The 24,772-nt window shown below is 42.8% G+C and overlaps 1 protein-coding gene across 2 annotated transcripts in view; it reads right to left on the reverse strand.

The window, feature by feature from the left end:
• ACBD4 (acyl-CoA binding domain containing 4) overlaps positions 1-21,276 on the reverse strand; it is a 39,955-nt gene extending 18,679 nt beyond the window's left edge. Inside the window, exons 1-5 of one of the 2 annotated variants that reach the window (XM_060781190.2) lie at positions 21,178-21,276; positions 18,935-19,022; positions 15,835-15,955; positions 12,201-12,285; positions 8,634-8,754 (exon numbers count right to left, since the gene is read on the reverse strand). In XM_060781190.2, the coding sequence (XP_060637173.2) occupies positions 8,634-8,754; positions 12,201-12,285; positions 15,835-15,955; positions 18,935-19,016 (409 nt within the window). In that variant the 5' untranslated portion in view covers positions 19,017-19,022; positions 21,178-21,276. Of the gene's footprint in view, positions 1-8,633; positions 8,755-12,200; positions 12,286-15,834; positions 15,956-18,934; positions 19,023-21,141 lie in introns of both variants that reach the window. The other variant, XM_060781189.2, reaches the window with a different exon arrangement.
• Between the last annotated feature and the right edge of the window lie 3,496 nt (positions 21,277-24,772).

Here is a 24,772-nt window from a genome sequence, read left to right on the forward strand (position 1 = left end):
TTTGTCATGGCACTACAAGGGCAGCACATAGTTTGGGAGCTGGCCGTCTACTCTCTGAGCCAGCCTGGCCGGGGTCCAAGTCAAGCTAGTCTGCCCTTTGCACAAACAGGTGCAAACTATCACCAGAGACATGGATGTGAGAGTCAGCAAAAGGAACAGGATAAGCACACGTCACTCCTGGACTCCTGTTACGTGTGTGAGACAGTGACAGAGAGGTCCCATCTACAATGCCATATAATACACTTTATATTATACGAGTCTAGACTCAAACTGCATTATATGGCAGTGTTGTTCCAGCCAGAGATAGAGGCTGGATCTATGGCTGGATCTACACTTCCCAATACCCTGTATCTGATCTCAGATTATTTGTTTATAATCTAGATTTTATATGACTACTAGCCGTTCCCTGCCACGCACTGCTGTGGCCCAGTTTGGTGATCTGGATAATAAAGTAATGAGAAAGTGTTGGTTTCTAATATATGTAGTGTGTTTATGTTTGTGGGTAAACAGTACTTCTTGTTTTTTTTGTCAGTGTTAATGTAGAGATTATCTAGTTTGCCTACTGTGGAACATGCAACATATAATTGTCCTTCTTTAGGACCCTTTAAAATTGAGGATACTATATCTGTCATATACATATGTGTGTGTGTGTGAATCATATATCTATCTATATCTATGGCTGGATGGCTCTTTGATTATGTTTTCTTGCCCTGGTGAAGGGAGTTGGAGTGGATGGTCTTAAGCATTTTTCAACCTGGGGGTCAGGACCCTGGGTGGGTTGTCATGAAGGGTTGTCAGAAGAATCGCCAAAGACCACCAGAAAACACAGTATTTTCTGTTTGTTGTGGCTGTTCTTTGTGGGAGGTTTGGCCCAATTCTATCGTTGGTGGGGTTCAGAATGCTCTTTGGTTGTAGGTGAACTATAAATCCCAGTAACTACAACTCTCAAATATCAAGGACTCTCCCCCCCCCCCCCTCCATCTGTTTTCACATTTGGGCATATGGAGTATTTATGCCAAGTTTGATCCAGATCCATCATTGTTTGAGTCCACCATGCTCTCCGGGAGTTGTAGGTGAACTACAACTCCCAAATTCAAGATCAATGCCCACCAAACCCTTCCAGAATTTTCTGTTAGTTGTGGGAGACCTATGTGCCGAGTTTGGTTCAATTCCATCATTGGTGGAGTTCAGTTTATAGTTAACCTACATCCTTGATTGTAGGTTAACTATAAATCCCAGCAACTACAACTCCCAAATGACAATTTTTTTGAGTGATGGTCACTCCTTGGGTTAGTAGGTGTCTTGTGGCCAAATTTGGCGGCATTTCGTCCAGTGGTTTTTGAGTTATGTTAATCCCACAAACAAACATTACATTTTTATTTATATAGATGTAGAAGGGGTCTGAAACTGAATTATATGACAATGTAGATACAGGCATAGATGCCAGCCTTGAAGTCCTAACCTATGGCTGGTGATCAGGCATGCAAACCTTCATTTAAAACTTCCTACAATCCTCCCAGATGCATTGGAAATAGAGGTTCACAGCAGCAGAAGAAAACAGCTACGCAAGGCAGCTAATCGGTCCATCAAAACAGAAGGGTGTTTATCAAAGGTCCCTCCAAATTACAGCGGCCATATAAATGCTCTGCAGTGTCTTGTCTGCAACTATCAATGATCCTGCCAGCAGAAAGGCTTTTGACCTATGTTACTTGTAAATATGAAAGATAAGATCTGGTAGGAGTGCCAAATTTCCTTGTTGGGAAGCCAAATCCAAGGTGTTTTGCAAGAGGGCTGTGAATATCAAGATTTTGGAATGAATTGGAAAATGTATCGTCAAAGGCTTTCATGGCCGGAATCACTGGGTTGTAGGTTTTTCCGGGCTATATGGCCATGTTCTGGAGGCAATTTTTCTCCTGACATTTCACCTGCATCTATGCTTGCCATGTCAGGAGAAAAACTGCCTCTAGAACATGGCCATATAGCCTGGAAAAACCTACAACAACCCAGAATTGGAAAATGTTAGGAGCCCCTGCTTATTGTACGTTACCACCATTTTGGACAAGGGTTTTTGAGTAATGTTGTTTGAAAGTGATGTTTATTTATTTATTTATTTATTTACGACATTTATATACCGCCCTTCTCACTCTGAAGGGGACTCCTTGAGCGGCTTACAAGATATATATATATATATATATATACATACAATATATTATATTATTAGCATAGTGCAATACCAGTATTAAATATTACTATATTGTACTATACCATTATATTGTAATATTATTACTAATATTACATGTAATATAAATATATAATTATAATATATTATTAGTAGTATTATATTACATTACATGATAATATTATAAAGATTATATGTATATACAATATATTACATTATATTATATTATTAGCATAGCACTACTATGGTAATAATATATTATTATATTATAATATAATATAATATTATATTATACTAGTTGTCCCCTGCCACGTATTGCTGTGGCCCACTGTGTGTACATGTGCTTTGTGTGTGTATATATTTGTGTATATATGTGTGTTTGTGTATATATGTGGTTTTGCACATACATTGCAATGTATTATTTATTTTTTGGCTTTCTAAGTCTCTTCTGCTGTGTTTTCAGTGTTTTTGTGAGCGAAGGACCTACATTGGGTTGTTAGGTGTCTTGTGTCCAAATTTGGTGTCAATTTGTCCAGTGGTTTTTGAGTTATGCTAATCCCAAAAACGAACATTACATTTTTATTTATATAGATTATATATATGTTGCAAGCTCTACTCCTGGTTTGAAGTCCAAGTCTTTCCCACTCTTCCATGATCCCTCTTTCTAGAGATGCAAACAAGTAGGCCTATCTACATTGTAAAATTAATTCACTTTGATACGACTTTGGCCCCTTCTACACAGCTGTATAAAATCCACATTATCAGTTTTGAGCTGAATCCAATATATAGCAGTGTAGTCTAAAATAATCCAGTTCAAATCAGATAATGTGGATTTTCTGCTTTGCTAACCTGGATTGTCTCTGGCTATGTAGAAGGGGCCTGAAATTGCTACGACTCAATGTTGTGGCATAATGGGAGTTGTAGTTTTACAAGGTCCTTAGCTTTCTTTCCCTCCGAGGGCTGATGCTTCACCAAATGATAACTCCTATGACTTCACAGCATCGAGCATTTAAAGTGATGTCAATCTGCACTAATTCTATAAGGGAGATCAGTGTTTCCCAAACTCTGGTCTTTGCGGGGGGGGGGGGGGGGGGCTTCTACACTGCTATATAATCCAGATTATCAAATCAGATATATCTGGGTTCTTGTGGGTTTTTTCGGGCTATAAGGCCATGTTCTAGAGGCATTTCTCCTGACGTTTCGCCTGCATCTATGGCAAGCATCCTCAGAGGTAGTGAGGTCTGTTGGAATTAGGACAATGGGTTTATATATCTGTGGAATGACCAGGGTGAGACAAAGAGCTCTTGTCTGCTGGAGCTAGGTGTGAATGTTTCAACTGACCACCTTCATTAGCATTTGAAGGCCTGGCTGAGCCTGGGAAAATCTTTTGTTGAGAGGTGTTAAGATGTGCCTGGTTGTTTCTTCTCTGCTGTTTTGCTGTTCTAAGTTTAGAGTTTTTTTTAATACTGGTTGCCAGATTTTGTTCATTTTCATGGTCTCTTCCTTTCTGTTGAAATTGTCCACATGCTTGTGTATTTCAATGGCTTCTCTGTGTAGTCTGACATGGTGGTTGTGAGAGTGGTCCAGCATTTCTGTGTTCTCAAATAATATGCTGCATTATATGACAAATAAATGTTGGAAATGTGGAAAACAAGTGGGCACTTTTTATCATTTATGGTGGACTTGCGATAAAGCTAAGGAATTTTGGAGGAATATACATGAAAGAACACAGAAAATATTACAAACTTTAAATTAGAACCAAAATTTTACTTATTGGGAATGATAATTTTTCAAAATAACAAAGAGAAAGAACCCCTGTTCAATTACTTATCAATAGCTGCCAGAATATTTTATGCAAAAAGATGGAAAAATGAAGAAACACTCTCGATGGACCAATGGCTATTGAAATTGATGGAGATCATGAATATGGACAGACTGACTAACCTAATGGCAACACCTCAACAGAGAAGGAAACTCCAGATATAGTAAAAGACTACCTTAAAATAGAAAACATAAAAATAATGATATAAAGACTTTATTAAGCACCTAAATATATATAGAAAAACTTAACTATAAAGGTCGTAGTAGAATAAGGAAGAATGGTGGGATCCTTGATAACAATGACAATATAATACAATCCTACATTGTAATACAATCCTACATTCCAGCAAAGGATCACCGCCTTGTCGGGGCGCTGGAGCTTGAGCACCTCAATGATGTCATGAGCGAAACCGTGAAGGGCCACCCAAGACGGGACGGTCGTGGCAGAGAGGTCAGACCAAGCGTGATCCCTGGGGAAGGCAACGGCAAACCACCCCAGTATCCTTGCCAAGAAAACTAAATGGACCAGTACAACCAGAGATATGTCGGTATGCCATTGGAAGATGGGACTCCCAGGTCGGAAGATGGCCAAAATGCTACTGGGGAGGAGCAGAGGATAAGTTCAACTAGCCCCAGATGTGATGACGCAGCTAGCTCAAAGCCGAAAGGAAGGCTAGCGGCCGACGGTACTGGAGGCGAACGACGAATCCGATGCTCTAAAGATCAACACACCATAGGAACCTGGAATGTAAGATCTATGAGCCAGGGCAAATTGGATGTTGTTATTGGTGAGATGTCAAGACTAAAGATAGACATTCTGGGGGTCAGCGAACTGAAATGGACTGGAATGGGCCACTTCACATCAGATGACCACCAGATCTACTACTGCGGACAAGAGGAACATCGAAGAAATGGAGTAGCCTTCATAATTAATAAGAAATTCGCTAAAGCGGTGCTTGGATACAACCCAAAAAATGACAGAATGATCTCAATTCGAGTGCAAGGAAAGCCTTTCAACATCACAGTGATCCAAATATACGCCCCAACCACAGCTGCTGAAGAAGCAGAAGTAGATCAGTTCTATGAGGATCTGCAGGAACTACTGGATAATACACCAAAAAGAGACATTATTTTCATTACAGGAGACTGGAATGCCAAGGTGGGAAGTCAAATGACAACTGGGATCACAGGCAAGCATGGTCTGGGAGAACAAAATGAAGCGGGACGCAGGCTGATAGAATTCTGCCAGGAAAACTTGCTGTGTATAACGAATACTCTCTTCCAACAACCTAAAAGACGGCTTTATACATGGACCTCACCAGATGGTCAACACCGAAATCAGATTGACTACATCCTTTGCAGCCAAAGGTGGCGGACATCCATCCAGTCGGTGAAAACAAGACCTGGGGCTGACTGTAGCTCAGATCACGAACTTCTTATTGCCCAATTTAGAATAAAACTAAAGAGATCAGGGAAAATACACAGACCAGTTAGATATGATCTCACTAACATTCCTAGCGAATATACAGTGGAAGTGAAGAACAGATTTGAAGGACTAGATTTAGTAAACAGAGTCCCAGAAGAACTATGGACAGAAGTCCGCGACATTGTTCAGGAGGCGGCAACAAAGTACGTCCCAAAGAAAAAGAAAACCAAGAAGGCAAAATGGTTGTCTGCTGAGACACTGGAAGTAGCCCAAGAAAGGAGGAAAGCAAAAGGAAACAGGGATAAGGGGAGATATGCCCAGTTAAATGCGCAATTCCAGAGGTTAGCCAGAAGAGATAAGGAACTATTTTTAAATAAGCAATGCATGGAAGTGGAAGAAGACAACAGAATAGGAAGGACAAGAGACCTCTTCCAGAAAATTAGAAACATTGGAGGTAAATTTCAGGCAAAAATTGGTATGATAAGAAACAAAGATGGCAGGGACCTAACAGAAGCCGAAGAGATCAAGAGAAGGTGGCGAGACTATACAGAAGATCTGTATAGGAAGGATAACAATATCGAGGATAGCTTTGACGGTGTGGTGAATGAATTAGAACCAGACATCCTGAGGAGTGAGGTTGAATGGGCCTTAAGAAGCATTGCTAACAACAAGGCAGCAGGAGACGACGGGATCCCAGCTGAACTGTTTAAAATCTTAAAAGATGATGCTGTCAAGGTGATGCATGCCATTTGCCAGCAAATATGGAAAACACAAGAATGGCCATCAGACTGGAAAAAATCAACTTATATCCCCATACCAAAAAAGGGAAATGCGAAAGACTGCTCAAACTTCCGTACAGTGGCCCTTATTTCTCATGCCAGTAAGGTAATGCTCAAGATCCTGCAAGGAAGACTCCAGCAATACATGGAGCGAGAGTTGCCAGATGTTCAAGCTGGGTTTAGAAAAGGCAGAGGAACGAGAGACCAGATTGCCAATATCCGCTGGATAATGGAGAAAGGCAGGGAGTTTCAGAAAAACATCTACTTCTGCTTCATTGACTATTCTAAAGCCTTTGACTGTGTGGATCATAATAAATTGTGGCAAGTTCTTGGTGGGATGGGCATCCCAAGCCACCTTGTCTCTCTCCTGAGGAATCTGTACAAGGACCAAGTAGCAACAGTCAGAACTGACCACGGAACAACAGACTGGTTCAAGATTGGGAAAGGCGTACGGCAAGGCTGCATACTCTCACCCAACCTTTTTAACTTGTATGCAGAACACATCATGCGATGTGCGGGGCTGGATGAATGCAAAGCTGGGGTGAAAATTGCTGGAAGAAACATTAACAACCTCAGATATGCAGATGACACCACCCTGATGGCCGAAAGCGAGGAGGAGCTGAGGAGCCTTCTAATCAAGGTGAAAGAAGAAAGCGCAAAAGCCGGGTTGCAGCTAAACGTCAAAAAAACCAAGATTATGGCAACGAGAATGATTGACAACTGGAAAATAGAGGGAGAAACCGTGGAGGCCGTGACAGACTTTGTATTTCTAGGTGCAAAGATTACTGCAGATGCAGACTGTAGCCAGGAAATCAGAAGACGCTTACTTCTTGGGAGGAGAGCAATGTCCAGTCTCGATAAAATAGTGAAGAGTAGAGACATCAGACTGGCAACAAAGATCCGCCTAGTCAAAGCCATGGTATTCCCTGTAGTAACCTACGGATGTGAGAGCTGGACCTTAGGGAAGGCTGAGCGAAGGAAGATCGATGCTTTTGAGCTGTGGTGTTGGAGGAAAGTGCTGAGAGTCCCTTGGACTGCGAGAAGATCCAACCAGTCCATCCTCCAGGAAATAAAGCCCGACTGCTCACTGGAGGGAAAGATACTAGAGACAAAGTTGAAGTACTTTGGCCACATCATGAGGAGACAGGAAAGCCTAGAGAAGACAATTATGCTGGGGAAAGTGGAAGGCAAAAGGAAGAGGGGCCGACCAAGGGCAAGATGGATGGATGGCATCCTTGAAGTGACTGGACTGACCTTAAAGGAGCTGGGGGTGGTGACGGCCAACAGGGAGCTCTGGCGTAGGCTGGTCCATGAGGTCACGAAGAGTCGGAGACGACTGAACGAATGAACAACAACACATTCTAATACCACCACCAAGAAGCAGATGGAAGTTACAAATGGAGACTGTTCAGTGTTTTATTGTGTATTTTTTTGTTTTATCGAATTTTTTTTCTTTATTCTTTTTTAATAGTTACTATCTCATTTTTCCCTCTTGTTTTTTTCTCATTTCCTACTTTTCTATCCTTTACACAATATTCTCCCACTTTCCCTGTAATTATATATCCTTTCAATAAAAATATAACAAAAATAAAATCCCGATTATCTGCTTTGAACTGGATTATACAGCAGTGTAGACACATATAATACAGTTGAAATCAGATAATGTGGTTCATCTGCATTGATAACCTGGATTATCTGGCAGTGTAGAAGGTCCCTGAGGCTTCTGGGAGTTGAAGTCCAAAATACCTGGAGGACTAGACTTTGGGAATCACTGTTGTAGATGTGCCCAAAAAGGAATTACGGGGAAATTGTTTGAACAAAGAAGTCCAACATAAACTGAATGACAAATCGCTCCCTTTTTGCTTCTGCTTTTCTCTGCCCACAAAAAAAAAACTTGAAACTTTGGAAGCGGGGGTAACTTCTTTGCCAAAATCCCAAACATGTCCAAGCAGGTTAGACCACTCCAAGATGATGAATGCAAATTGCCACCTTCACAATTCCAGGGAGGGACTTAGTATGTCTTCAGATTGGGAACCCATGGTGGAGATGACCTAACACAAGGTCCTTCTGAGATTCCTTCGCCTGGAGGACCAAAGCGCTGTAACTAAACATGTCTAACAGGCTCCATCAGCTTCCATAAACATGTGTTTTACAAGCTGCGTGCAAGAGACGCTAGAAAGGCAGCAGGATTGTACGTCAGGGAGCCAAGTTGACTTTCCCACATTGATCTGAAAAGTTAGGAAAAGTCACTTGCAGGCTATCATTCTCAGAATCCAACAGGTGCTGGTGAATTCTAGGAATTGTATCCCAAATGTCCAAGATTTTGACAACAACTCCCAGTGAAAAAACCTAAACAGTAATTTTTCAGCTGAAATATTTGCCCAATATGCACCCACCACCATTTCACATTTGCGATCAAGACTCATACCTGTTTTCTTCCTGAAGAAGGATTCAGGAGGCCTGGGCATGTCGTCAATGACTTCATAGAGGGATTCAAAGTAGACAAACATGTCCTTCGACGACTCGTCCAGCGGCACGGTGTCGATGACCTGCCAGAAAGTCCTAGAAGGGATCCCAGGTGGTACAAGACCACCCAGCTCAGCCAAAAAGACATGTGGCCCTCCAGATGTTGTTGGACTATAGCTCCTCTGAGCTCTGATTGGTGGAGCCAACAATGGGACGATGGGAGATGCGATCCAATGGCATTTGGAGGCAGTTCCCTAGTGCCCTGCTCCAGTCCATATCCAGTGGGGAATTTAGCATGGATGCTTCAGCTCTTTTACCCCAAGACTAGAAAACTATGGTCCCTTCCACACAGTTGAATAAAATCCCACAATTTTCTGCTTTGAACTGGGCTTTATGGCAGTGTAGACTCAGATAACCCAGTTGAAAGCAGATATTGTGGGATTTTCTGCCTTGATCTTCTGGGTTATATTGCTGTGTGGAAGGGCCCTATGGTCCCTTCCACACTGCCCCTATATCCCAGGATCTGATCCCAGATTATCTGTTTAATAATAAATAAAATTTTATTTATACCCTGCCACCATCTCCCAACGAGGACTCGGGGCAGCTAACATGAGGCCAAGCACAACAATTACAACAAATCAAAATAAAATACATACTGCAAATAATAACATCAAATGAAATATAAACAAAGCAAATTAATACAAATTAATGTTTATCCCAGATTATTTGGCAGTGGGGACTCATACAATCCAGTTTAAAGCAGATAATCTGGGATCAGATCCTGAGGTGTAGGGGCAGTGAGGAAGGGGCCTAAGGGGGCAAATTGGGGGCAGGAATTCTCAAGTAGATATATCTAACCTACATCTGCTTGCAAAATCCTCACATTTTCTAATTTGGATTTTTTTTTCTACCTAGGTAAAGGTAAAGGTTTTCCCCTGACATGAAGTCCAGTTGTGTCCAACTCTGGGGTGTGGTGCTCATCTGAAGAGCCGACATTGTCCATAGACACCTCCAAGGTCATGTGGCTGGCATGACTGCATGGAGCGCCGTTACCTTCCCGACGGGGTGGTTCCTATTGATCTACTCTCATTTGCATGTTTTCGAACTGCTAGGTTGGCAGAAGCTGGGGCTGACAGCGGAAGCTCACGTCGCTCCCTGGATTTGATCCTGCGACCTTTCGGTCAACAAGCTCAGCCGCTCAGCACTTTAACCCACTGCGCAACCAGGGACCCCTACCTAGTTTTTTTTTCTACCTAGTTGATTAAAAAGCCCAAAACATAACATCTTGACACAGCAAAGTTTACCAACATTATTTCAAATTCACAGATGTTGATGTCTTTCCTTTAAAACAGCCCACAGTTACTTCGAATAATAAGCACTCAGTGCCTTTTCAATTAGTTCAAAATTTCATTTCAATTCCATTCAAAATGTAGACAATTCCCTCAAATTTCAATTCCCCATTTCCCTCCTATACAAACTCCCTCAGGTATAAACCTTCTTGTTGAGAGCTAAATGCACCAATCCACCAATTCAGGCTCCTTGATAATCTAGATTATCAAATCAGATTATCTGCTTTGAACTGGTTTATCTTGGGGCACTTCTACACCGCCATATAGCCCAGATTAACAAAGCAGATAATTCACATTATCTGCTTTGAACTGGATTATATGGCAGTTTGTTTTTTTTTTTTTTGTCGTGTCAGGAGCAACCGCTCCTGTTGTGAGAGAATTGGCCGTCTGCAAGGACGTTGCCCAGGGGACGCCCGGATGATTTATGATGTTTTATCATCCTTGTGGGAGGCTTTTCTCATGTCCCCACATGAGCAGCTGGAGCCGATAGAGGGAGCTCATCCGCCTCTCCTGGGATTCGAACCTGCGACCTGTCGGTCTTCAGTCCTGCCAGCACAAGGCTTTAACCCATTGCGCCACCGGGGGTGTATGGCAGTGTAGACTCATATAATCCAGTTCAAAGCAGATAATGTGAATTATCTGCTTTGTTTATCTGGGCTATATGGCGGTGTAGAAGTGCCCCCAAGATAAACCAGGATTTGATTTGGCAGTGTTGAAGGGGCCTAAGGGCCCTTCCAAACAGCCATATAACCCAGAATACTGGGTTATCTGAGTCAACACTGCCATATAACCCAGTTCAAAGCAGATAATGTGGGGTTTTATACAGCAGTGTGGAAGGGGCTTTTGGCTACATTGCCATATAATCCAGTCCAAAGCAAATAATCTAGATTTTATATGGCAGTATAGAATGCGTCTCCCATATATTAATTCATGTTCAAGCTCTGATGGCTTCCATGTCATTTATCTCTTCTACTTTACTGGCCATATATTCCATATTAAAAAAAAACATCATAGTATTGTGTCTCATCCATAATGATGCATTTCTGGGCTTGGCCTCATGTAAGCTGCCCTGAGTCCCCTTTGGGAAGATGGTGGTGGAGTATAAATAAAGTTTATATTACTACTACTACTACTACTATTATTATTATTATTATTATTATTATTATTATTATTATATGGAGCCCCCGGTGGTGCAGTGGGTTAAACCCCTGTGCCGGCAGGACTGAAGACCGACAGGTCGCAGGTTCGAATCCGGGGAGACGCGGATGAGCTCCCTCTATCAGCTCCAGCTCCTCATGCGGGGACATGAGAGAAGCCTCCCACAAGGATGATAAAACATCAAATCATCCGGGCTTCCCCTGGGCAACGTCCTTGCAGACGGCCAATTCTCTCACAACAGGAGCGACTTGCAGTTTCTCAGGTCACTCCTGACACGACAAAAAATTAAATAAATTATTATTATTATTATTATTATTATTATTATTATTTATTACAGGAATGAGCAAATTGCAGCATTAAGCTCAAAGCCCACATTTGCAGCTCCTGAAGAAGTAGGACAACCTTCAACGCTTCCCGCTTGACATCTTTAACCCATAATTTTTTAAAATGACAATTTCAGAACAATTTTAAATCACAAAACCATTCAAATAAATTTTAAAAACTGGCTGAAAATGTGACAGTTTCTTCCCTCCACCCACCAAAGTCTCTCTCAATTCCCAATTTTAAAAAAAATGAACCCAAAATAAGCCAACACAGGCCCCTTCCTCACAATCATATAACCCAGAATATCAAGGCAGAAAATCCCACAATGCCTGCACTGAAGTGGGTTATCTGGGTCCACACTGCCATATAATCCAGTTCAAAGCAGATAATATGGGATTTTATTCAGCTATATAGAATGGGCCTCAGATAACCCAGTTCAAAGAAGATATTGTGGATTATCTGCCTTGGTATTCTGGGTTATATGGCTGTGTGGGAGGACCCATAGCAGTCAAAATTATTACGGTATACACATTCCAATGGTGTTGTCTGCCAGAGGGAACAGAGGAAAAAAATGGCCCCCATTTGCAGTAACCCACCCCTGCTATATCGTAATGCCTTCTGCAGTGGTCCCCGCCTGGCTTGCAGTATAGCAACCCATCCAAATAATCCCACAAATAGGGCCTGTAAGAAATGACTACCTTCTGGGCTGCCTTCTTCATCTCTGCAACATAAGCCGCCATCGCTTCCTCTTTGCTCATCTTTCCTAATCTGTTCCATGCATCCCTGCCAAAACACAAAAAGTAACTACTTAATTAACTATTTTTTAAATAAAAATATCCTGACTCAACCAGCAAGTCCACTCCTCTTTGACTTCACCATTCTGCTTTTTGTATGGTAGCCAGTTGGTTACTCATAAATGGGTAAACACCATTCTGCATATGCTATGAACTATATATTGCTTTATTTTTCCTTCTTTTGACTTTAGAATACTTTGGGGATATATTGCATACATTCCTCCTCCTCCTCCTTCTTTTTCTTAGGCAATCCCTCGTAGTCCGAGGATGATGGTCCTCCAAGTTCGGTGTCCTCGGGGTGGGTTCATAGGTGGCTGTGGAGCCCTATTCTTGATCTGCATCTTTTCCCACAGTGAGGGCATTGGTTTCCAGATGGGAGGCCGTCTCGGTCGAGGTTGGCTTGACGCACCTTCCTCTTGGCATGTTTCTCTCTTTCACCCTCCATTCGTGCCTCTTCAAATTCTGCAGCACTGCTGGTCACAACTGACCTCCAGCTGGAGCGCCCAAGGGCCAGGGCTTCCCAGTTCTCAGTGTCTATGCCAGACTTTTTAAGGTTGGCTTTGAGCCCATCTTTAAATCTCTTTTCCTGTCCATCAACATTCCGTTTTCCATTCTTGAGTTCGTAGTAGGGCAACTGCTTTGGGAGATGGTGGTTGGGCATCCGGACAACGTGGCTGGTCCAGCGGAGTTGATGGCGGAGGACCATCGCTTTGATGCTGGTGATCTTTGCTTCTTCCAGCACGCTGATGTTTGTCCGCCTGTCTTCCCAAGAGATTTGCAGGATTTTCCGGAGGCAGCACTAATGGAATCCTTCCAGGAGTTGCATGTGACGTCTGTAGACAGTCCACGTTTCACAGGCATATAGCAGGGTTGGGAGGACAATAGCTTTATAGACAAGCACCTTGGTATCCCTACGGATGTCCCGGTCCTCAAACACTCGCTGCTTCATTCAGAAAAATGCTGCACTCGCAGAGCTCTGGCGGTACTCGCAGAGCTCTCCACCTCTTTGGTGGAGAGGTGGCTGCCAAGGTAGCGGAAATGATCAACATTTTCTAATGTTACACCATTAAACTGTATTGCTGGCATTGGAGAGGGGTTGGCTGGTGTCTGCTGGAACAGCACTTTGGTTTTCTCGTAGCACATGACACAACTGTGTAAAACAGGGGTCCTCAAACTATGGCCCGAGGGCCGAATACGGCCCTCCAAGGTCATTTACCCGGCCCTCAATCAGGGTCAACTAAGTCGGAAACAACTTGAAAGCACACAACAACAACAACAATCCTATCTTATCAGCCAAAAGCAGGCCCACACTTCCCACTGAAATACTAATAAGTTTATATTTGTTAAAATTGTTCTTCGTTTTAATTATTGTATTGTTTTTAAGTGTCTTTTGAATTACAAATGAGATATGTGCAGTGTGCATAGAAATTCATTCATGTTTTTTCAAATTATAATCCGGCCCTCCAACAGTTTGAGAGATTGTGACCTGGCCCTCTGTTTAAAAGGTTTGAGGACCCCTGGAGTAAAATAATGGGCTGGAGTCAGACTGAATCATGTGTAGAACACAGCTTTTCCACTCATAATCCCTTCCCACCAAGAAATGTGTACATGACCCCAGGTATATAGATACCAGTATATAAAATAGGTGTAAAGATCAAACATTAATGATAACAAATCAGCAGTTGCAAGGTTAGCTGAACAGGCTAATTTTTTCTTTTTGTGGAGTACAGCTAAAGCATTTTCTGCAGAGTCCACCGTGGACTCTGTATGTTGTTACTAACAATTTGTGTAGATTTGTGTTAGTAACTTATTTGTTCATTCTTATCTTAAGTACTAATAATTTCAGTGGGTCTACAGTACATTCATTTGATTAAATTTGTTGTTGTTGTTGTTGTTGTTATGTCCCACTGAGTTAAATGGGACTTAGTCCAGCTATAAAAAATGTACTGTAAATCAGCCAAGTGACTCCTGATAAATATCTTGCATTCTCCATGGAAGAGAGCCAGAAATCAACTCCTCCACAAGTCTAAATCCTCAGAGTTACTGCCATGAAAGGCAAGAGCTGGAAGAGACCCAAGTTTAAATATCAAAGATGGTGGGAGTTATAGTCCAAAACACCTAGGTCTCTTCAACAATGCCATATAATCCAGATTATCAAATCAGATAATCCAGATGATCTGCTTTGAACTGGATTATTTATTGTATTTATATCCCTGTCTCTTCTCTACCCCAAAAGGGGGGCTCAGGATGGCTTACATAGGCAGCGATTCGATGCCGTTACATGAACAATTAATACAATAACTATTAAACAAACCATCAAACCATTAAAATACATAAAATACATAAGCCATTAATTAAACAATATAAAAACATTTGTTACCAAATAGAATCGTATCCTCATGTAAATCATCTTTCCAATCCATTTCCACTAAAGTGCTAATTTATATCTGCTGACCGAAAGCCTGGTCCCATAGCCACAATTTTACTTTCTTCCTGAAATCCAGGAGGGATGGGATTGATCGTATCTCGCTCGGAAGCGCGTTCCACAGGCGGGGGCCACCACCGAGAAGGCCCTGTCTCTCGTCCCCACCAGCCGCACCTGTGCTGTTGATGGGAGCAAGAGCAGGGCCTCCCCGGATGATCTTAAGTTATGAGATGGGACGTAGAGGAAGATGCGTTCGGACAAGTAAGCTGGGCCAGAACCATATAGAGCTTTATAGGTCAAAACCAGCACTTTGAATTGGGCTCAGAAGTGGGCACGTAGCCAGTGAAGCCGACATAGCAGGGGGATGGTATGCTCCCTGTATGTAGCTCCTGTTAGTAATCTAGCTGCCGCCCATTGGACTAACTGCAGTTTCTGAACCGTCTTCAAAGGCAGCCCCACGTAGAGTGCACTGCAGTATACACTGCCATTTAATCCAGTTCAAAGCAGATATTTTGGATTTTATATGGCAGTGTTGAGGGAATCATGTTGGGGAAGACCTCCACAGGGCTCATAGTTTTTTTAAAAATTAGAACCCTGAATTGAACCAAGAAGCAACCAATGTATGTGAAAAAACACTGTTGATTAAGCTGATGCCCTCCCATACCTATGGGATAAGCAGTTGTACTTTGCAGTAGTATTCCAAGTCTAAGCTCTGACCAAGGGCCATTCCATACTGCCCCTATATCCCAGGATCTGATCCCAGATTATCTGTTTATCCTAGGTCATATTTATTTATCTACGACATTTATATTCCACCCTTCTCACCCCGAAGGGGATTCAGAGTGGCTTACAAGATATATATACATATAATATATTATATTATTATCATAGTACAATATCAGTTTTATACATTACTATATTGTACTATACCATTCTTATTGTAATATTTATAATATCATATGGCAGTGAGGACTCATATATTCCAGTTTAAAGCAACTAAACTGGGATCAGATCCTGGGATAAGGGCAGTTTGGAAGGGCCCCAAGTCATCTTAACTCAAATCTTGTTAAAGACATTGCTTCATCTGGGGCTGTGAGAAGGTTCCTTTCTTACCATTTATATCTGCCGATAGGGTCCCAAAACCCAGGCCTGGAGATCTGGCACGGACCCACAGTCGCTTGCTTATAGAAACTGTAGAAACGCAGCATTTCTTCATAAGACGGTCGGTAGGCACCTTTAGGGATGGGAGAAGTGGTCAGAAACATACATAGGAATTTTTTTTAATAGTCTAGGTTTCAGAATCACAGTTTTCAAAGCAACTGGTTGCCAATTAGCTTCCGAGCACAATACATCCCTATACGGTTCCGGCCCAGTTTACCTGTCCGAACGTATTCTCCCCTATGAACTATCAAGGACGTTAAGATCTTCCAGAGAGGCCCTGTTCTCAGTCCCACCATCTTCGCAAGCGCATTTGGTGGGAACGAGAGACAGGGCCTTCTCTGTGGTGGCCCCTCGGCTATGGAACTCTCTCCCGAGAGAGATTAGATCTGCCCCTTTCCTCTTGTCCTTCAGGAGGCTAGTGAAATCCTGGTTATGGAATGAAGCATTCCCAGAATAATGGCTGAGACTGGTTACAGACCAAAGTGAGTGACCACATATGCAGACTGAGTTGAACATGATTTTACCTTGGCGATTTGGTATATGTGTATTTTATCTATATGTATTTTAATCTTGTATTGTTGTATGATGTTTTAACTTGTATTAGTAGCATTGAATCCTTGCTGTAAGCCAGCCTGAGTCCCTCTACGAAGGTGAGAAGATCGGGACATAAAAGTTTTAAATAAATAATAAATATAAATAAACTATGCATCAAGTAGTTAATCTGTTACCAATCAGAGTAGAATTTTGGAGGCAAAAGTGGATTTCAATACACCCAGGTGAGGCGGCTGAAACTGTAGTCCGCACTGTAGTTTTGCAAAAAGAATATGAATATATTTTGATTTTAGTGTTAGTGACTTTGGCCCCATCTACACTGCCATATAAAATCCAAATTATCTGTTTTGATCTGGATTATATGGCAATGTAGACTTGTATAATCCAGTTCAAAGTAGATAATGTGGATTATCTGATTTGATAATCTGGATTATATGGCAATGTAGAAGGGGTCCCAGTTAACAATGCCTTTGTCACAGGAGATGCTTTTTACAAAATCTTTTTTTTGTCTGCTCATCTCCCCTTTTCCTTCTTGTCCTCTGACCAGTTGCACTTTATTTAAGCAGCATCAGCACTATGAATTTGATGAAGGAGGACTGGAAGCAAAGTTTTTTTGGTGCTGGAAATGCAGCAGCGTGTTTGCAATAAAAATGAAAAAAGGTTGAGGTAGGAAAGAATGCCATCGTAATCTAACTGAGCCCCCGGTGGCGCAGTGGGTTAAACCCCTGTGCCGGGAGGACTGAAGACCGACAGGTTGCTGGTTCAAATCCAGGGAGAGGTGGATGAGCTCCCTCTATCAGCTCCAGCTCCTCATGCGGGGACATGAGAGAAGCCTCCCACAAGGATGATAAAAACATCAAATCATCCGGGCGTCCCCTGGGCAACGTCCTTGCGGATGGCCAATTCTCTCACACGAGAAGCGACTTGCAGTTTCTCAAGTCGTTCCTGACATGACAAAAAAAAAAATCTAACTGACACTATTGTAACTGTGTTTGCCTGCTTACAAGTTAAGATATCAGCTGCTTTCAATATAATAATAATATAATAATAACAATAAAACTTTATTTATACCCCGCCACCATCTCCCCAAGGGACTCGGAGTGGCTTACACGAGGCCAAGCCCAACAGCACATCAAAAACACCAAGCAATAATAAAATAACAAACAATAAACAAAATAAACAATACAATTAATATAACTCATAAGTAGACAATAACACACAAGAGTTTAAAAACCAATGGCTGGGCCAAATGTAATAGTTAAAACTTTAAAATTAAATGCTGGACATGATATCCTTTACTGAGGATGCATCAAGAACAAAACAGAGAGCAAGAGGAAAGCAGATTAGCTTGTGTCACTAACTATTCCTAGCATGATACTTATATAAAAAACAAAGAAGCATAGATCTCAATGTTTGACCACCAAAATGAAAATTATTAAGAAAAATAGAGCCAGGTGCAACAACAACAACAACAACAACAAAGAACTTGAGAGAAGCTTTCTAATAGTCTTTAGGTGGGTCAAATTGCTTTTACCTGACCTGCCGTTCTCATTTCACATGTCTATAGAGGCAGCCCGCATGTTATGAACAAGATAGATTCTGTAGGTTTGTTCTTAAGTTGAATTTGTTTGTAAGTCAGAACAGGTAGATTTTGAAATGTAACTCCAGCCAGTCAGCTATCTACCTACCTACCTACCTACCTACCTACCTCCTTTTGGATACACAGGGGAGGGTTAAAACCCTGTGGTGTTTGTTTTGTTATCTGTGCCTCTGTTCAGAAGATTTCACCACACTTTGTGATAACTGGATTTTGAAAATTTTGGTTTGTTTGGATTGGTGATAAAGCTTCAGTGGAGACACCTTTTCCCCATGATAACTCTTTCAGGAGTGAATTCCCCTTCTGAGGAGTAGATTTCTCTCACTTCCGGTTGTTTCACCCCTGTTTGTAACTATGAGTCATTTGTAAGTCGGATGTCTGTAACTCAGGGACTGCCTGTAACACAGTTTTGAATAAAAAAAACCAGTTTGAACACATTGAACTACTCTTTTTTTTGCATTGTAGAAACCCATCTCTATTTTATCCATGTCGTTTCTGCCTCTTGTACCAATTTTGTTGTTAATTATAAAATCATAGAATTGGAAGAGACCTCATGGGCCATCCAGTCCAATCCCCTGCCAAGAAGCAGGAATATTGCATTCAAAGCACCCTGGCAGATGGCCATCCAGCCTCTGTTTAAAAGCTTCCAAAGAGGGAGCCTCCACCACACTCCGAGGCAGAGAGTTCCACTGCTGAACGGCTTCACAGTCAGGAAGTTCTTCCTCATGTTCAGATGGAATCTCCTCTCTTGTAGTTTGAAGTTGTTGTTAAAGAAGTAATATCCAGGAACTCATTTGATTTGTTAACTAATGTATAGCTGTAAACACAGCTTTAGGAAGGTGGATATTATGTCATGAAGGTCAGTTATCAGAGATGTAGGCACCCTCTAAATTTGACTCTCACCATTCTTGGGCAAGCCTTGGATGACACGGACGGCCTCTTCAAACTGCTTCTGGCAATCTGGCTCTTCTGCCTTCTTCCCCATTGGTACCTGTTTTGGGAAGATGACAAATGATGAAAACTGCAGGCTCAGCTTAAGAAGAAAAACAGATATTAAGTGAAGTAAGGCTCTTTATAGGTGATCTCGAGACAAAGGTAAGAGAACTCTTCAAGCAGTCAACATTCATTCTCCTGCCCAGAGACGTCCCTTGTTACAGCTATTATTTATTTATTTATTTATTTCAAACATTTGTAACCCGCCCTTCTCAAGGGGGGGGGGGGGGGACGACTCAGGGTGGCTTACACCCGGCACAATTCAATGCTATTACATATAAATAATACATACAGTAATTACATATAAAAACACAGTAAATTAATTTTAAAATTAGTTTTAAAATAAAAAGTACATTAATAAAAAATTCAATAATACTGGCTGTCTAGCCTTCTGTAGATGCAAATTCAGCGAGCACAACACAATCGGAAGCCTGTCCATTCTCCATTACATTATCATCATTACCATTGTCAATTATCTGCCAGCTACCCAAAGGCCTGGTCCCATAACCAAGTTTTCAATTTCCTCCTGAAGGCGAGGAGGGATGTTGTTGATCTGATTTCGCTGGAGAGTTCCACAGTCGGGGGGGGGGGGCACCACCAAGAAGGCCCTGGCCCTCGTCCCCGCCAAGCATGTTTGCGCCAAAGATGGGGCCGAGAGTAGGGCCTCCCTGGAAGATCTTAAACTCGGAGGTGGGACGTAAAGGGAGATACGTTCGGACAAGTAAGCTGGGCCGGAGCCGTATAGGGCTTTATAGGTCAAAACCAGCACTTTGGATTGTGCTCGGAAATGGACCAGTAGCCAGTGGAGCTGACATAACAGAGGGGTGGTATGCTCTCTGTATGACGCTCCAGTGAGTAGTCTAGCTGCCACCTATTGGACTAGTTGAAGTTTCTGAGCAGTCTTCAAGGGCACGTTGCAGTAATCTATTTGGGATGTAACCAAAGCGTGGACTTCCATGTCCAGATCTTACTTACTTACTTAGGGGATGTCTTGTTGGCCAAGTAGGATAGTCCTCCAGGATCAGTGTTCTGGTGGGTCCTTAGGTGACTGTGGAGCCCTATTCTTGATCTGCATCTTCTCTCACAGTGAGGGCATTGGTTTCCAGATGGAAGGCGGTCCCGGTCAGGGTTGGCTTGACGTGCCTTCCTTTTGGCACGTTTCTCTCTTTCACCCTCCATTCGTGCCTCTTCAAATTCTGCAGCACTGCTGGTCACAGCTGACCTCCAGCTGGAGCGCTCAAGGGCCAGGGCTTCCCAGTTCTCAATATGTATGCCAGAGTTTTTAAGGTTGGCTTTGAGCCCATCTTTAAATCTCTTTTCCTGTCCTCCAATATTCTTGAGTTCGGAGTAGAGCAACTGCTTTGGGAGACAGTGGTCAGGCATCCGGACAACATGGCTGGTCCAGTGGAGTTGATGGCGGAGGACCATCGCTTCAATGCTGGTGGTCTTTGCTTCTTCCAGCAGGCTTCCCAAGGTATGGGCGCAGGTGGCGCACAAGTTTTAATTGTGCAAAAGCTCTCCCGGACACTGCCGAGATCTGGGGTTCCAGGCACAGCGATGAGTCCAGGATCACTCCCAAGCTACATTCTTCTGCTGCGATTATTAAAACTTCTATTATTTGAACTACTAAAAAAGTAATAATGAGGATGAGCTGGAGTCCAAAGAATAACTTCCTCCAAATTTTGTGCTTAAAACAGAATACCAAGGATCTTCTCTCAGTAGCATCTATCATTCCTAGTACTGTCTCACCTGAGGACATTGCCAAGATCATTCAATGGTGAAAGTATTAAACTTAGGATGCATCTACATTGTAGAATTAAGGCAGTTTGACTCCACTTTAACTACTATTTCTCAATGCTATGGAATCCTGAAAGTTGTAGTTTGGTGAGCCACCAGCACACTTAAGCAGAGAAGGCTAAAGACCTTGTAAAACTACAACTCCTAGGATTCCATAGCATTGAACCATGGCAGTTAAAATTCTATAGTGTAGATGTATCCTTGGATGTGGGAAACCCAAAGCTGTTCACTGTGCAATGTAAAGAAAATACAGAATAAAATGTAACCAAGTTAGAGAACAAAATTATTCTATTATTCTACTCAAGGAGTAATGTTTTTACCTTGTATTTCCCTCCCAGAATAAGCGATCCACTCACTTTGCTCTTTGCTCTGGCATCAGCTCTGCCAACCTCTTGTTTATTATTGCAGCTGGAAGCTATGTTCCGCCTTCGACCTTTTAAGATCAGCCCACATTGCCGGGACCAGGGTTAAGCGCGTCTTAGCCAATCAGCGCGTTGCTTCGCGTTCTACGCCTCGCATTTCGGCCAATCGGCATTAAGCATCTCTCGGACTCACTTTCTGTACTACACAGGAATTCTCTCTGTTTTTGTCTAACCGACTTTCAAAACAGCGCCACCTAGAGGGGGAAAACCCACGAGAAATTCGCCTCATAGTTGACATTGAGAGTTGCCAGAGTTGCGAGAGTTGCCAGATGTTCAAGCTGGGTTTAGAAAAGGCAGAGGAACGAGAGATCAAATTGCCAATATCCGCTGGATAATGGAGAAAGGCAGGGAGTTTCAGAAAAACATCTACTTCTGCTTCATTGACTATTCTAAAGCCTTTGACTGTGTGGATCATGATAAATTGTGGCAAGTTCTTAGTGGGATGGGCATCCCAAGCCACCTTGTCTCTCTCCTGAGGAATCTGTACAAAGACCAAGTAGCAACAGTAAGAACTGACCACGGAACAACAGACTGGTTCAAGATTGGGAAAGGTGTACGGCAAGGCTGCATCCTCTCACCCAACCTTTTTAACATGTATGCCGAACACATCATGCGATGTGCGGGGCTGGATGAATGCAAAGCTGGGGTGAAAATTGCTGGAAGAAACATTAACAACCTCAGATATGCAGATGACACCACTCTGATGGCCGAAAGCGAGGAGGAGCTGAGAAGCCTTCTAATCAAGGTGAAAGAAGAAAGCGCAAAAGCCGGGTTGCAGCTAAACATCAAAAAAACCAAGATTATGGCAACAAGAATGATTGACAACTGGAAAATAGAGGGAGAAACCGTGGAGGCCGTGACAGACTTTGTATTTCTAGGTGCAAAGATTACTGCAGATGCAGACTGTGGCCAGGAAATCAGAAGACGCTTACTTCTTGGGAGGAGAGCAATGTCCAATCTCGATAAAATAGTAAAGAGTAGAGACATCAGACTGGCAACAAAGATCCGCCTAGTCAAAGCCATGGTATTCCCTGTAGTCACCTACGGATGTGAGAGCTGGACCTTAGGGAAGGCTGAGCGAAGGAAGATCGATGCTTTTGAGCTGTGGTGTTGGAGGAAAGTTCTGAGAGTGCCTTGGACTGCGAGAAGATCCAACCAGTCCATCCTCCAGGAAATAAAGCCCGACTGCTCACTGGAGGGAAAGATACTAGAGACAAAGTTGAAGTACTTTGGCCACATCATGAGGAGACAGGAAAGCCTAGAGAAGACAATTATGCTGGGGAAAGTGGAAGGCAAAAGGAAGAGGGGCCGACCAAGGACAAGATGGATGGATGGCATCCTTGAAGTGACTGGACTGACCTTGAGGGAGCTGGGGGTGGTAACGGCCGACAGGGAGCTCTGGCGTGGGCTGGTCCATGAGGTCACGAAGAGTCGGAGACGACTGAACGAATGAACAAACAAAAAAAGTTGACATTGAAGGCACACAGCAATGTTTATATAACAGCGACATCTTCAGGAGAGAACGAGAATGACAGCCTTTACTTTTTATATGCAGAATTTAATTACCAAATCAGACTGGCAATGGCTGGGCAATCTGTGCCAAGGTTCAGCCTCCCAGCCTTGAAACCAGGATTTATTATTTGAAGTCCAAAGGGCCTCCAAGCATGGGCAAAACCTTTCCAACACTCAATAACAAATATCCAGCTATAGAATCTGATCTGAGGTCAAAGTGATATTTTTTTCAGTTATCCAAATAGCTATTGATCTTGATTTATGCATACTCAAGAGTAAATCTGTTGAGATCAATAGGATAAATAAGTCCTTCCTAACACAAGGGTGCATCTACACTGTAGGGTGAATGCAGTTTAACTGCTATGGCATTATGAGAGTTATAGTTTTACAAAGTCCTTAGCCTTCTCTTCCAAAGAGTGTTTTTGCCTCACCAAATTAGAAATCCCAGGGTTCCACAACACCGAGGGCCCTTCCACACAGCCATATAACACAGAATATCAAGGCAGATAATCCACATCTGCTTTGAACTGGATTATCTGAGTCCACACTGCCATATAATCCAAGTCAATGTGGATTTTATACAACTGTGTGGAAGGGGCAAGATTATACTAAATTATTTAGGTGATCCCTTGTAGCCTGAGGATGATGGCCCTCCAAGTGTAATGTCTTGGTCATGGGTCCTTAGGAGGCTGTGGAGTCAGCTTCATTAGGATCACTACTGACCGAAAGCTCGTGAGTTTGAAGCCAGCCCAGATCGGAGTGAGCTTCCAACCATTTGTGTAGCTTGCTGTCGACCTTTGCAGCCTGAAAGATAGTTGCATCTGTCAAGTAGGAAATTTAGGTGCCGCTTATGCAGGGAGGCTAACTTAACTAATTTACGATGCCATAAAATCTTCAGCAAGCATGCAAAGAATGAGGAAGTACTCCATCATGCAGGCCCGTAGCCAGGATTTCATTGGGGGGGGGGGCTAAAAAAATTTCAGGGGGGTTTCGGGGGGGCTGAGTTTCGGGGGGAGGGCTGAGTCTGAGTGAAAGAGGGTCTGGCCTAGCAAACCTTTTGTATCATTACCCCAATACCCCCATGCATATGGGATATATTGAGTATGGTGATCAGATCATGATATGAATAAACATAACAGTTTAAATAATGCACCAGTAAGGCCTTTTCTTGCTGAGCGAAGGAAGATTGATGCTTTTGAGCTGTGGTGCTGGAGGAAAGTGCTGAGAGTGCCTTGGACTGCGAGAAGATCCAACCAGTCCATCCTCCAGGAAATAAAGCCTGACTACTCACTGGAGGGAAGGATACTAGAGACAAAGTTGAAGTACTTTGGCCACATCATGAGGAGACAGCAAAGCCTAGAGAAGACAATGATGCTGGGGAAATTAGAAGGTAAAAGGAAGAGGGGCCGACCAAGGGCAAGATGGATGGATGGCATCCTTGAAGTGACTGGACTGACCTTGAAGGAGCTGGGGGTAGTGACAGCCGACAGGGAGCTCTGGCATAGGCTGGTCCATGAGGTCACGAAGAGTCGGAGACGACTGAACGAATGAACAACAACAACAAGGCCTTTTCGCAAACCACCATGAGAATTTCGGGGGGGGGGGGGGGCTGAAGCCCCTCAAGCCCCCCCCCCCCTTGATGCCTGCCATCATGGAAGGAAGGTGAAGCAACAGCTCCCCTGGTGGTCAGAATACCCTCATGAATCTGGAATGTTAAATAGCCTCTGTGTGTGTCTGTCTATATATGTTGTGTGTCTATAGCATTGAATGTTTGCCATGTATATGTACATTGTAATCAGCCCTGAGTCCCCTGCAGGGTGATAAAGGTGGAATATAAATACTGTAAAAATAAATAAATAAATAAATAATATTCTTGCTCAGTCATGGATACAACTGCTGGACTACACAACAGCCTCGGATCTTGAGGTACAACGTCTGAGTCCATATCCACCACCCATGTGCCAGTCTGTGACTAGGGGCTTCCAGATTTCACAGTCCTGCCCCGTTGCTACCCACT

This window comes from Anolis sagrei, chromosome 6 (genome assembly GCF_037176765.1).
Source record: "Anolis sagrei isolate rAnoSag1 chromosome 6, rAnoSag1.mat, whole genome shotgun sequence".
Classification (NCBI taxonomy): Eukaryota; Metazoa; Chordata; class Lepidosauria; order Squamata; family Dactyloidae; genus Anolis; species Anolis sagrei.